Raw genomic sequence first — 13,228 nt, forward strand, 5'->3', positions numbered from 1 at the left:
TGTTGGATTGAATATTGTATGAAGAGGGGCAAAAGATTCAAATTCAATCTTCTGAGGAAGGAAACGATGAGAAAATGAAAGAAAAAGATTGATAAGAAGACAATAAATTTGACAGAACCTAAGTTCCAGCTTTGGAGAGCTTGTCCTGTTGATAGAATGCCTCCAAGCTAGGAGACAAACAATAGTCCAAATAATTTATGTAAGTATGCAAAAAAACTAGATTTTGAAGGCTTCAGACAATGATGTGTAACAGTAACAGGGATATATTTTCTTTCTTGATTAAAGTTCAACAGTAGAAAATTGATCACAATTCAAGATGGATATCATGAAAAAGTGACCCCAGCATTGAACTCGTTTGTTTACAGTAACAATCAAGCTTAGTCACAAATTAATTGGGATTTGGTATCGACTGTATTTCTTTTGTTTCAAATATTATTAATTTGATACTTAAAAAAAAGAAATTATGATAGAAACGCAACTAAACTAAATTAGTGTGTTAATTACATTTATATATTCAATTTTTGATGTGTCACCTTTTGGCACGAAGCTATGTTACATGGCAAGTCGGCAAGAGAGGCTGGTCCCAGCTTAACGGTCACATGGCATGGCCAAGCTTTTGTTTATATTCAGAGACGTAGTGGTTTTGGTTTTTGCTAACTGCAACGTAATTGGAACTTGATCATTGATGAGTGTTGGGGAAAAAACGAAAAAGAAAAAGAAGGGCAAACATGTTATTATGTTGCCTTGAATTTTGTGCTGCTTATGGGTTACTTGCCAATTTATTCACAATTAAGAGAAGAAAGCAGCCTAGGAGAAAGTCTTAGGAAGCTAGAATTAACAGTCAATAACCTGAAAAAAAAAAATAAATAAAAAATAGACCTATGTGTCGTTATTTCATTAGATAAAAAAAAAAAAAAAAACAAACCTATGTGTCTGAATTTCATTCGATTAAAAAAAAAAAAAAAGTAAACCTACTTGTCTTTATTTCATTAGATGAATCTATAGGTGACGTGATAAACTGAGTTTATCTATGAATTTCTTGCAGCTTAACTTAAACGTTGCACTCCTGCAAATATGCGCAAGTATGAGTAGCTTTATACATATAGGGATATTATTTTAGTAATGAACTGTTTCAATAGTTGATAATTAAATTTAAATTGGTAGTTATTCATTTTTTTTATTAAATGTTAAATAGATTAACATCTCATAATTTTTTTCTCTCAGACTCTAAACATTTGTATAAATTATATCTACCGAACATTATAAATAATAGAGAAACTAATTTTCACTAGTCAAAACTTTAAATACTAAAATTACTGTGGATGTTACCAAGTAGGCCTTAATTTATATAGAGTGAATTTTATCCTTGAATATTTTATTCTAAAATTTGAAACAATAATAATGACCCCTTTAGTTTTAGATAACAATCTACAAATATCGTGAGATATTAAGTGGAGAACAGAAAATTATTCAACAGAAATGTATTATTTTATATATAAAATATTTTTTCTTTTGTACTGAAAGACTGAGTATTAAATAATGGTAGATTTACAAAAAAAAAAAAAAAAAGAGATCAATATATAATAAAATATTATAAAAAAGTTTAATTTTATGTTTTGAGGCGTTAATTTAAAAAAAAATACATAGATATTTAAAGAAAATTTATAAAAAGAGAGGATCGTTACAGAATATCTATTATTTAATCACTCAAATAACTTCTTAATTATTTATCTAATTATAGTAATTCACTTTTTAATTACTAATTTGAACTTTTTTTTTCCAAAATAAAATAACATAAAAAACGCACTGTCAATTTGTGGGGTGTCAGCAAAACTTTTATGGCTATTATTTTCAATGTGGGATATTTTAAAATAATTAATAATAAAAAAAGAATTATCTGAAAAGAATTTTATGTATGCCATCCAGTTGTGTGCTATATTTTCATTGATGGATTGACACTTGAACCATTATCTGTTCTCTTCTAGTGAAAGAAAAAGACACGTGTAGTAAACGTCTATTTATTTATATCCAAACAAATAAAACAATTGACTTTTAGAAAAAATATATATTTTTTTGCTGTAAATAATTTCTTTTCGGTTTGTATTGTCAACTGAGCCACAGCTTGTCTATAAAAAGAAAAATATATTTTTTAAATTAATTACAAGAAAAATTATTTTAAAAATATTAATTAAAAGCTACTGAAATTTTTTTAAATTTAAATCTTACATAATCTTATTACGAACTATCTAAAATTATTTTTTTCTAGAATTATATTTAATAATAATAATAATGGGAATCTAGCATGAACAAAGATGAATCAAATTTTATGGACTATTAATTAATAGATAAATATAGTGAAAATAAAGACTAATTAAATTTTACATAAAATTGAGTATCTCATGGATAAATTAAAATAAAATGTTAATCACATATAAGCAATCAATGCATTTTGAAAAAATAAATATTATGACAAAAAACTATCAAATCAAAATAATATAATAAATTTAATAAAAAAAATTAGAGTATAAATAACATTATGGGCAACTCATAAATAATCAATATGAATAAAATTTTAATATGGGACGTTTTAAATTCAATCCGTAGGATAAATCCTTGTCATGTGATTTAACTAAAATGTCATTTTCATTTCTGATTTAATAATGGATTGTAGTTTGCTTAAGAGAGATGGTTTTTTGGAATGAAAGCCCAACCAAAGCTCAGAATTGGGTAATTGGGCTCAAAACTGGCAATCTAAATTAAAATAAGAAAAAAACAAAATCATCTACTGAAGTTTAGGTATGGAAACTGGAAAGCAATAGGTAAGTCGATACGTATTATTATTTTCTTATTTCAATTGAAATTGGATAAAATTTTAATTTCTAAAAAGTATTGAAATTAGTTAATCATCCGCGATCTAACTAATTTGATTTCCTCGTATTAGAAAGTATGAGATCTTATATTTTAATTGATTGAAGGTCTAATGAGTCGAAATATTAGCGAGCTACGCAATATGGAGCCGTTCTTCTCTTGGCTCACTAAATTAATGAAAATAATTATGGTCGAGATAATTCAAACTCAAGACTTTTCACTTTTTGAAAAAATCAACCAAACAACTACCTAACCAGCAGGATGAAATCTTATATCTGTTTTCGTGAGTTTCGCTGATTTGATAAGAGTTAATGAAAAAAAAAAATTTTCCGAACAAGTAATATCTAATAAATCAAAAAGAGAAAAGGAGAGAAAAAAAAAAAAAAAAACAGATGTTTTCTCCATGCGTGTTTATTAGGTTTGGGTTTGGGTGAAGGTACCAACTTGTCACAAAAATATAAGAATAATTGAATGGAATGAGATGCCTTCAAGAGGACCACATCGGCATCATTTGTTAGGAAATGGTCCCAATGGAGTTTACCGGAAGAAGCCTAACAGGTACTTTTCTACGCCAACGTTATTATTATTACATTATTGCCATGCAACTTGCTACATACTTCCAATTTTGATCTGCCCATAGCTACACTACAACGTTTGTATGGTCTCTTGTCAATAATTGGTATTCTATCTTTTTTTTTTTTTTTTTTTTTTTTTTTTTTTTTTTGTGTCTTAAAATACTGGGAGTGAAAAGTAAATGTTAAATCTGAAGTTTTAGTATTTTACCATTCTTTATTTGTCTTAACATTGAGATTTAAATTTTAAAATTGTGCCTAATTTTCTAATTTATTATCAAAACCCATTAAAACACAACAATGATTAGAATATTTAATATTTTAGTATTTTTTATAAGTTTTAAATGCTTATAACTGTTATTTTTACTAACATCTAAAAGTTAAAGATTGAGAGCTTAAATAATAAATTTAGGAATTTACAAGAATGGACTTCTTTTTAATCATATTTACAATGCACAACATAAAGATAGCAATGGTCATCATTTCATACAAAATTAATGTACGAATGAAGAAGATATTCAACGACTTAATTAGTCTTATAGTACTTTGTATACTACTATAATATAACCATTGAAAATACAATGCTAAATATGTTTCCAGAAATAACCTTATTCTAGATATTTCAAAAGACCAAAAGCCCTAGCCAGCCTTAGAGAGATAAAGCACAAATATACAGTTAAGAGACCAACCCCAAGAGACTTATCAAGCCTCATGTTATTTCTTGGCAAAATAACAAGGGCCCAAAGCAAGCCTGCCATCAAAAACCCTAAAGTCTCATAGAGGGAAGGGTCATTAGGGATCGTATAAGAATTTGGATATTTAGCCCATGAAGAGATAACAAATGATAAGCCCAACCCCAACAAGGTATTAAACATGGGCCCAGCATAGCAACCTGAAATAGCAATTTGGGCTCCATCTGACCCACCATGCATAGCCATAGCCACATTAGCTATCAAATCTCCAAGTGAATTGCCCCAAGCAAGGACAGTCAACCCTAGAACTGAAGGGTTAATCCAAAATACAAGCCCAATTGAAACCAAAAGAGAAACCAATTCCTCAGCAATAATATAAGTCCAAGCAACACTCATTAAAAACCCACAAGCTAGCCAAGGGAATAAGAACTTATTTGGTGGGTTTGAACTTTTAGTAGAGACAAAAGCAAGATTTCCAAGAAACATGCCTATAAAACCTGCTATTGAGTAAGCCACTAGAGTACTTCTAGAACGCATTTTCTTTTCCATTTGAGTTTCGGACACAGCTGCCAGTAAAAATGGTGCCAATGTAACAGAAATAACTGCATAAGCCTTAGACCATCTTTCTTCACTGACAACAGGAATAGTCAATCTTCTTGGCAAGTACAAAGGTAGCTCCAAAATATTTAAAAATCTACCCAAGTAGTAATAAAAAGATGATGAGCTTTCTTGTTTCTCATTCTCAATATTTGTTTTCTTTTCCACTAAAATGGGTTTTTCATCATCAACATAACCAAGAAGTGGAATACCCATTTCCACAACATCTTCTTGGCTATTAATGGTGAAATCTTTTGTAGATGGAGGAGTTGGCAATGGGTTTACTTTAGGTTCTTTTTTAAAGATAACAAATTGCATTAAGCAAACTACACAAACATAAAAGAAGTAAATAGAAAGGAAAGAAATTGAAACCCATAAGGTGATTTTTCCTTTAACAAGAATCAAAAGAAGAGAAGAAAGTGACAAAAGAAGGAAAGAGACATCTCTAATAAAACTAGGTTTATCAATTGAAATTTTTCGAGGACTTATTAATGTACTTATAACACCAACAACAGTACTAGACACAAAAAATGCTCCTCCTAGTACACTGTTTAGACCAACTTCACCATTACTAGACTTAGTAAATGAAACAATACTAGCAAAAACATCAGGAGCACCATTGCCAAGAGAAAGAAGAGTGACACCAGCAATGGTTGGAGAAAGTTTCAAGATTTTTGACAAATCTTCTAGGGAAGAACAGAAATATTCTGCAGCTGTATTACCCAGTAAATAGAATAAAACAGCAAGCCATAGTAATAAAAAAGCATAACCCAGTATCTGAAATTGCCCAAAAGTGCAATAAAATATTTCAAGATAGTTTATATACCCTTTAGGCTTGCATCCAATATGTGACTTAATATACACACACTTGGATTTTGAGTCTGCATGGTCATGAAGGCCAGTGCAGCCACCATTCTTGATCAATTCTTGAAACGATAAAGAATGATTATGGTTATTGACTATATTTTCTGCTTCATTGGATTTTTCAAGAAAATATGAGATTGAGATATAGAAAATGGAAAGGAAGAGAAAGGAAGTGTTGAGGAAAAGAGTGAGCTTTCTGGGTTTGGAAGTGAAGCTTGCCATTCAAAAGGAAGTGGTGCTAGTGGAGATATTGAGAAGTGAAGTATTAGTAGTCCATAAATTACCTTGAGAGCTTCTAGGAGGGAATTGGCAATCTTTTTGGATTGTTTATAAGGGAAAACATATATTGTGTAGGAGCTTAAAAAAAGGGAAAGGAACAAAAAGAATAGAATACGAAAATAGAATATTTACAATTGTTTTTGGACAAACTAATGTATAAAGAAGTTAAATTTACAAACAGAAAGAAATGTATCAAATACAAAACTCGAATCCACTCGTGTGTACTGACAGAAAGTACTTGCAGTATACAAATGTTTTATTAGTTCTAACTTCTAACAGAAAAAAAAAATCAAACACATTCCATAAATACATGTAAATAAGCGCGAAAGAGGCCTTATATATGAAATTTCACATCATTTGTTAGGATTTGGTTGAAGAAAAAATTGAGAACTATGTTTTGCATAAATTTGGATAAAAACATGGAAAAGTAAACTACCTAAGTATAATGTGTGGTTAATCTCAAGCTGAGGTAGCTAGATTTTAGGTATGCAATGTCAAGTTCTAAAAGGGCCTACAAAATCATTGTCTGTTGAAAAAAATTAATGAATTGAAGTTCCTTAAATCATGAAGAAGTTCTATACACTTTTTCTAATTTCAAAATCATTCTAAAAGTCTTCTGGATATTGATTTCAGTGTTCCAAACCCTTTTGAGTGTACCTGTAATAAGAACATTAAAGGAAACTTCCTTGCAGGCAGGAGAAGAATTGAAGGGCATTAACAAGTCTTCCTCAGCATACTTTGAGAAAGAATATTTAGTTAATATAACCCATCAATCACAGTTGAAGCTTTCTTTTCTTCTGTAACTTCATCTCATGAACAGTAAAAATTTTGAAGAGTTGGATTAGTTTAAGGATAAAAAATTATGTACTGCTGAGTGCAATATCAACAGTGCATTGCTTCAGAGTAACATAATATTTTCCATTAAAGCCAGAACTTAATTATATTTTTATACATATGCTCATTTACATAATTCTGTAATTACTCTATCAAAATTTTATATCTGAACTTTCAATCACCTTTTATATTTATGCATTATCCTGTTATTAAATTTCCAGACATTCAAACCTTGCTCTAATTTTTGTTGGTTTAGCTTTTCCCTATAAATTTTGGGACTTCTGCTGTAATTATGAAGTAAGCATGATATAAAATTTAGCTAATCTCATTCTAATTATAATTTTATGAACAGGATCAATTGGGTTGGGTAACTTCGTTTTTCTTTCTTTCCATTTAAGTGGAGTTCTTTTTTTTTTTTTTTTAATTATTTTTAACCCTTAATGGAGCTCTTTAATTCAAAGTTTTTCATCCATCAAATTTTTGCATGCACAATATTATTAAATCAAATATTGGCACTTATTTTTTTAATTAAAAAAAAAACTAATATTATCAAAAAATAAATTAAAAAAAAAACTATATTCGTATAAAATTAAATTTAACAGTGTTAAGCTTTCCTAATACTCATTTTTATACTCCTTTTTCTTTCTGGTGAAGACATCAAACAACAACATAAAGAGCGAAATTGCACCTTCAGTATTTTTTTGCTCATGATATGACAATCTTCTACAATTGAATAATTCTCTCAAACTTGTGGTAGAGACTTAATTTAGATTCCAAGGCATAAGAAATAGTTGCTGAAAGAAACTGTAGTTATATAATTCTCTGGGAAATGGAATCCTACCCATGTGCTCACCTACCCATCTGGCTTATTCAAACTGTACACTTTAGGCTTAGATCTTGTTCAGCAAAATTAATAGCGTCCGATAACATTTAAAAGTTAGCTATTTTAATGACGTTTCTTCAAACGCATATTTTATTATCTATTTCCTCAAACTCTAAATACTAGTATAAATACTATACCATCAAAAACTATAAATAATAGAAAGAGTGGTCTAACTAGATCAAAACACTAAAAACTATATTAAAAGTAATTGTTGAACATGGCTTAGTATTAACTTGTGGGAAAATGGTTGATGATTAACCACAAAATAAGCCATACATGTATTCGATCAAGGCCCCAGAAGGGTAGAGCAAATGCCATATTAAACAAAAGATTACCCCGATGAATGAAAAAATGGGCAGGCCTATATCTACCATTTCTATGTCTAGATTGTCTTCAACTGTGTACAGGATTGAAATGTCATCTACTGTCATCATATACTAAGTATCTACAATGACTTCACATATGGTTGAATAACCAGAACCAGCCCCAGCCCCAGTCAACGAGTCTGCTCATCAGCTTGCCTATCGGCATTCACCCTGGCAGAATGTGTCTAATAAAAACCTTCCACCTTGTAGCCGAGGAAGTCACTGGCTGTCAAACATTCTGAAAACACATTACTAGTAATGATATTCATATTTGTTTTAAAAACCTAAAGCTAACTTCAAATTCAATTTGGATAAAAGGAATTGCCCAAATCCAAAATTGAACATATTGAGGGTTATAAGAACCAAATTCTTTTATAGTTGATCAGGAATCAGGACAGAGTGTGATGGGAAAAGTAACCATCTCTATTCCAATATGAACAGATGAAAAAATGAAATAAAGAGAATCATACTGAAAAGCACTAACCATCATCTGACGCATCAGAGAGTTTATTCAGTACGTCAAGGATAGCTCTTTCATGCTCCTACATCAAAAATTACAGAAAATGGCTATCATGGGAACATGGCAATCTAAAGTTTTTAGTTATAAGATGCAAAATGGGGGCGTGATAATTACTCTCAGAATCAACTTTGCCTTCTCAAGTTGAATGGGGTCAGGGTTTTTTCTGCCATAGCCATAGGCCATCATCTCAACCTGATTCACAAAGGTTTCAGATATAATAATATTTAAGAGCTTGACATAAAAACTGAGAATTGAATTCCAAGCCTAAAGCTCTGGGCATGAATATGCTAAAAGAATATGAAAATAATCTAGTATGTGTTGCACCAGAAGAATTTAGTCAAGTACCAGCTGGGGAGTGAGTATCTGTAAAGGAATGACAGTTGTTTGTGTAAGTTGAGCACCTTAAGTAACAATGTGTACTACAGTGAAAATGAAACTTCAAAGTATATTTAGGAGCCGGCCAAAGACTATCTTTATAAACCTATGGTAGCTGGGAGTATGGGTGAACTACCCTGAGATTGAGAATAAATCCACAAGCAAGCACTACCCCCAAGAAGTTGATCATTTTAGTTCTATTCAAACTGAAGTGATTACAATGGCACTAAAGCAGGGGGAAGATAGCATTGGGATTTGGGAGAGAATTGCAAGATATTCTCCGAGTTTTCTTCACCTTTAAAAACAATGCTTGAAAGATTGACTAAATAACCCTGTTTCTGCCTTTAGGATCAATACAAAGGTAATGCCATGTTTAACATGGGAAACAGTATTACAGCGTTCAACTATGCTGCCATTATATTATCCTCAAAGCATTCTGGGTCAACTACAAGAAACCACGATCAAGATACAATCCATTGGCAATGGGAATGCATTTGTCCTAAATGCTCATGTCTCCACCATAATTCAAAACTACAGTGTTCAGTCTACCAAAAAATTATTTATCTGGAGCAACTAATCTCAAGCACAGTAGTCTCAGGGTGTTATCATATCAAAGAGTCAACAAATTAGTTCACACACAACAAGTTATTTACAAGGTTAGCCAGCTGCCACCCATGTGCAGTGTATACCTACAGACTAGATCCACCATTAAAAGGTGAACTGATAGTATGACCATCACTCAAAGATATACAATCTATATAAAGATCATAGCCATTCTGCAGTAACAGTTCTTCTGAATAACCGTATCTGTTAAAGCAAATGCAGCATCCAATTTTAGTAACAGCTGAAAACTCAGACTGCCTCACCTCATGAATAACCGTATCTGTTGCACGAATCTGAATGAAATCAGGATGATTCTTGAATTTACCAGAATCAGGTACATGAATATCCCTTTTGAAACGAGACTGTGCTAATCCTCCTTTGTTACCGTGGGGTACATTGTGATTTACTACCTTCACAGAATGATTGTTGAACTCAACATGTTGCTTGTCCTTGAAGTATGCCTGAAGACAACCAAGAGAAATTTGACACCATACAAATAAATAATATTCAAAAAACTTTGAACTTTGAAAATATATTGTGACCCAGATAAAATTAGCCACAAACAGTATCACCAATCTAGATACGACTCTTGATCACATCTTTAGCATTCTATCAGAGTGTTCCAGATTACTATTTTACCGAAAAGGGCTCCTCCTAATAACCTTTAGTTTAATTCCACACCAGCATATCAAGGCATATATTATATTCATTGCAACCTCAAATTAAGAAAAGCATATACAAAAAAAAAAAAAAAAAAAAAAAAAAAAAGAGAACACATATTTTGTATGGATCACTATATAATAAATTAATAATGAATTCATCGATCTATTCAAATACAGATCTACTTTGAGTTCTAAACCAAAATTCCTCCAGTTTTAATACGATACAGATTTGGACGGTGTTCTCATCAAGGAAGGATTTGTCGGAGCAACTCTAGACATACAATGCAGATGCCACTTTGATGAACATTACATGCAATGTGATGAACATTCTCCAGCTCATGCAATTTCTACTTACTGGTGGCAGAGAGGGTATAGTTGATGAAGAAGGTTGATCATGTAGAACATATTTCTGAGATTTTGCAAGAGGAGGATGAGAAGGCCTCCTCTTTTTTTGTGGACTATGGTCCACTGGAGTAGTAACAAGGCCAGGAGAATCCACTTTGGCAGAAAGTGATTCATGAGCACCTTTCTGCCATTCCCTGCATTGAATAAGCAAAATTAGTTCAAAGACATCCACTACATGTTGATCAATGCGAAAAAAAGAAAATAAGTAGGTAACCTTATTCTTTTTATTGCCTCATCTGAATTAATTTTCACAAGCAGTTGACCATGTTCAATATCCGTAACATTAAGTTCCTTCCGCAACTCAGTAATGAGCCCCTCCTTACCCTGTAACTAAAAGATCTTAGCAGGGGCAAACAAAATCAATCTGAAAATTTTATATTAAAAACGGCACACAAAGACAGGCAATTCATGCAAGTAAAAGGTGATATAACTAGGGAGCTTCAGAGTGGGAAAATACCCAGGAAAGGAGATCAGACTGAGCGATGAAAGCCCTCAAAACAGAACAGTATGCCTCTTTTTCCATACTGTGGATTTGAAAGTTAATGTCCGTTTCATCTCTTCCACAAGATTCTTTTAGCAAAGACGTTCTTGGAGTCCCAGAACTATACCCACATGGAGGATTCTTTATGTTATGCATCATGAATTGTCAACAACTTCCTAACATTAATACAAAATCAAATTGTGAAATTGATGTTTTGGATGATAAATCAGAAGCACACATGCAAAGTTCTTGGAATGTCTAATATTAAACTTGCTTAATTAAGAATCAGGAGAATTGTCTGATTCACTGCTCAAACTTCCATTTGGAATTAAACTTCCTTCAGGCACATAAAGCATCTCTTTTACAAAGTTGTAAAGTGTAAACCATATTTCACCCACAGACGGAAGATGCTGCAAGAGCAACTGCAGTTTAACTAAATGTGCCTACAACCTAAAAGGATCATTTCATCAATTAAATCATCCAAACTTATCTTTCATCCTTCAAGGATTCTCAATCACTTTGAACCAGTGAAAAACCATCCCATCAAACTGAAAGCTTGAACATGCCAAGCAGACAGTATATAGCTTGCTAGATCATAATACCAACAGTCAATCTCTTTACTTCACAACTGGTTTTATAAAATGGAGGGACCCTTTATGAACCCAAAACTTTATTTCTCTCTCAATATGCCCACATTTCAGCTTTTCCAACAAATCACTATCTGTTAACAGCAGGTACCTTCATGTGGCAAATAGAAATATCCAAATTATGGACAACATGCAAGTACAGAAGATAAAAACCCAAAATTTTACTGACTTAACTTTAGCAATAGAGGGTAGATAAGAGATATATCAAAGGGAAAGATTAACTACAATTCAGCCATATATCTTTCCCCAATCTCCACCAACTTCCACCCAGAGTAAAGAAATGTAAGGTTGGCCAATCTAAGTGTCCTCTAAGTGTCTGAAGAAAGTTCAGCACCTCCAAGCAATAGAAATGAAAAAAATCCTCTTGACTTTCTATCAATCGTGATAAATTAAAGCATCTCATTTTCTTCCATAACATTTAAAATCAATGTAAAATACCATGTAATATCTTTTCCTTTTTCTTGTTATTTTCACGCCAAATTATATACCTCCAACATGCTATGACATTTTGCTACTATTCAAAGCTCTGAAAATGCAAGTGGGCCTAGCATGTCCCCAGTATTCCAGGCAAACCACAAACACGGATCCTCTTTCTGTCTCTCCTCTCTCCACACAGTGTCCTCAGATATATTACAAATTCAATGTGATGGTAGCATACACGTATGTTCGCGTAAAACGTGGCAACTTCAAGCAAATCCTCTTCCCCCAACGCAAAAACACACACACCCACAAAAAAAAAAAAAAGATCAAAAGTTAATAATTACAAGCCTCAACATGAGAGAGAAAGAAAGAGGAACTTCTATATTAGACAATTCATGCCACAATCCCATAACCCTAAAGAAACATCTTCAAGAAAAATTAATAAATGGAAATATCAATTTCATTTATTTTTCCACTGCATTCTAGAGAAACAAACAGAAAATGCGAGTTAAAGAAAAGAAAAGAGCGCTACAATATTTATATGCTACAAAAGAAGGAAATAGTGAATTTACCTGTGGGTTGGATTCTGGTGCTATGATAATTCATGCCAAGATTGGCAGTTTAAGTTGAGGGCTTAACATGGAATTAAATCGAGGATGGTTGAGGACTTGAAGTTTTGTAGAGCGTCTCCGACGGCGTTTTCTTTTTTTTCTTCTCTCTCTTTTACAACTGATATTTTATGGCGGGAACCAAAACCCAAACCCTACCGACATGCCGGCGGATATGGCCTTTGTGTTTAACTGTTCATAAATTAGATGTCGTTTAGTCATTGTTATTTCTTCTGTCGATTATTTTTGTCGTTATGAGAAAAGAAGTGTCATGTCGTTCAATGATTGTGTAAAAGCGACAGAAAATTAGCAGATCAATAAAAACGCTTCCATACAGTAATTTTTCTCTCTCATCCTTCAAACGACTAGTATAAAAGACGGCAATGAGATGTCATTTATGATGTGTGAATTCAGCGAACGACGAACGACAAATTTCATTGTTGAAGAAATATTGAAATTAAAATTTGAACGTGAGATAGACGACGTTAAAAATTCCTTGGATTAATGGATTTTTTGTATTAACATACAGGTAGAATACTTTATAATCCAATGA

At 32.0% G+C, this 13,228-nt stretch overlaps 2 protein-coding genes across 8 annotated transcripts; both read right to left on the bottom strand.

The window, feature by feature from the left end:
• Positions 1–3,955: 3,955 nt before the first annotated feature.
• On the bottom strand, positions 3,956–5,929 carry CAX7 (calcium exchanger 7). Its single transcript, XM_012214982.4, has one exon. It carries the CDS (start codon positions 5,813–5,815, stop codon positions 4,049–4,051), a length of 1,767 nt encoding a protein of 588 aa, XP_012070372.1. The 5' UTR covers positions 5,816–5,929; the 3' UTR covers positions 3,956–4,048.
• Positions 5,930–7,763: 1,834 nt separating this feature from the next.
• LOC105632572 (protein EMSY-LIKE 1) lies at positions 7,764–12,871 on the bottom strand. 7 transcript variants are annotated; one of them, XM_020678751.3, is made up of 9 exons: positions 12,640–12,871; positions 12,136–12,346; positions 10,977–11,172; positions 10,734–10,843; positions 10,470–10,653; positions 9,716–9,913; positions 8,589–8,666; positions 8,439–8,496; positions 7,764–8,192 (listed from the first exon to the last, which is right to left on the bottom strand). In XM_020678751.3, the coding sequence occupies exons 3-9, from the start codon at positions 11,157–11,159 to the stop codon at positions 8,140–8,142; spliced, it is 864 nt and encodes a 287-aa protein (XP_020534410.1). In that variant the 5' UTR covers positions 11,160–11,172; positions 12,136–12,346; positions 12,640–12,871; the 3' UTR covers positions 7,764–8,139. The 7 variants fall into 7 exon arrangements, with proteins under 7 accessions (XP_020534410.1, XP_020534408.1, XP_020534413.1 ...); XM_020678749.3 differs by having other exon boundaries at positions 10,977–11,176; positions 12,640–12,870; XM_020678754.3 differs by having other exon boundaries at positions 10,977–11,121; positions 12,640–12,869.
• Between the last annotated feature and the right edge of the window lie 357 nt (positions 12,872–13,228).

Source organism: Jatropha curcas, chromosome 2 (genome assembly GCF_041381405.1).
Source record: "Jatropha curcas cultivar XTBG-Jc1 chromosome 2, XTBG_Jcur_1.0, whole genome shotgun sequence".
Taxonomy (NCBI): Eukaryota; Viridiplantae; Streptophyta; class Magnoliopsida; order Malpighiales; family Euphorbiaceae; genus Jatropha; species Jatropha curcas.

What these genes read in the sequence shown, in the direction of transcription:
- CAX7 (XM_012214982.4), bottom strand. Translation starts at nt 5,815, where the DNA reads ATGGCAAGCTTCACTTCCAAACCCAGAAAGCTCACTCTTTTCCTCAAC.
- LOC105632572 (XM_020678752.3), bottom strand. Translation starts at nt 11,159, where the DNA reads ATGATGCATAACATAAAGAATCCTCCATGTGGGTATAGTTCTGGGACT. An exon ending in CAGATACGGTTATTCATGAG is followed by an intron (nt 8,667 to 9,715) that starts GTGAGGCAGTCT and finishes TTTGTGAATCAG; the next exon opens with GTTGAGATGATGGCCTATGG. An exon ending in AGGCAAAGTTGATTCTGAGA is followed by an intron (nt 8,497 to 8,588) that starts GTAATTATCACG and finishes TTTTTGATGTAG; the next exon opens with GAGCATGAAAGAGCTATCCT.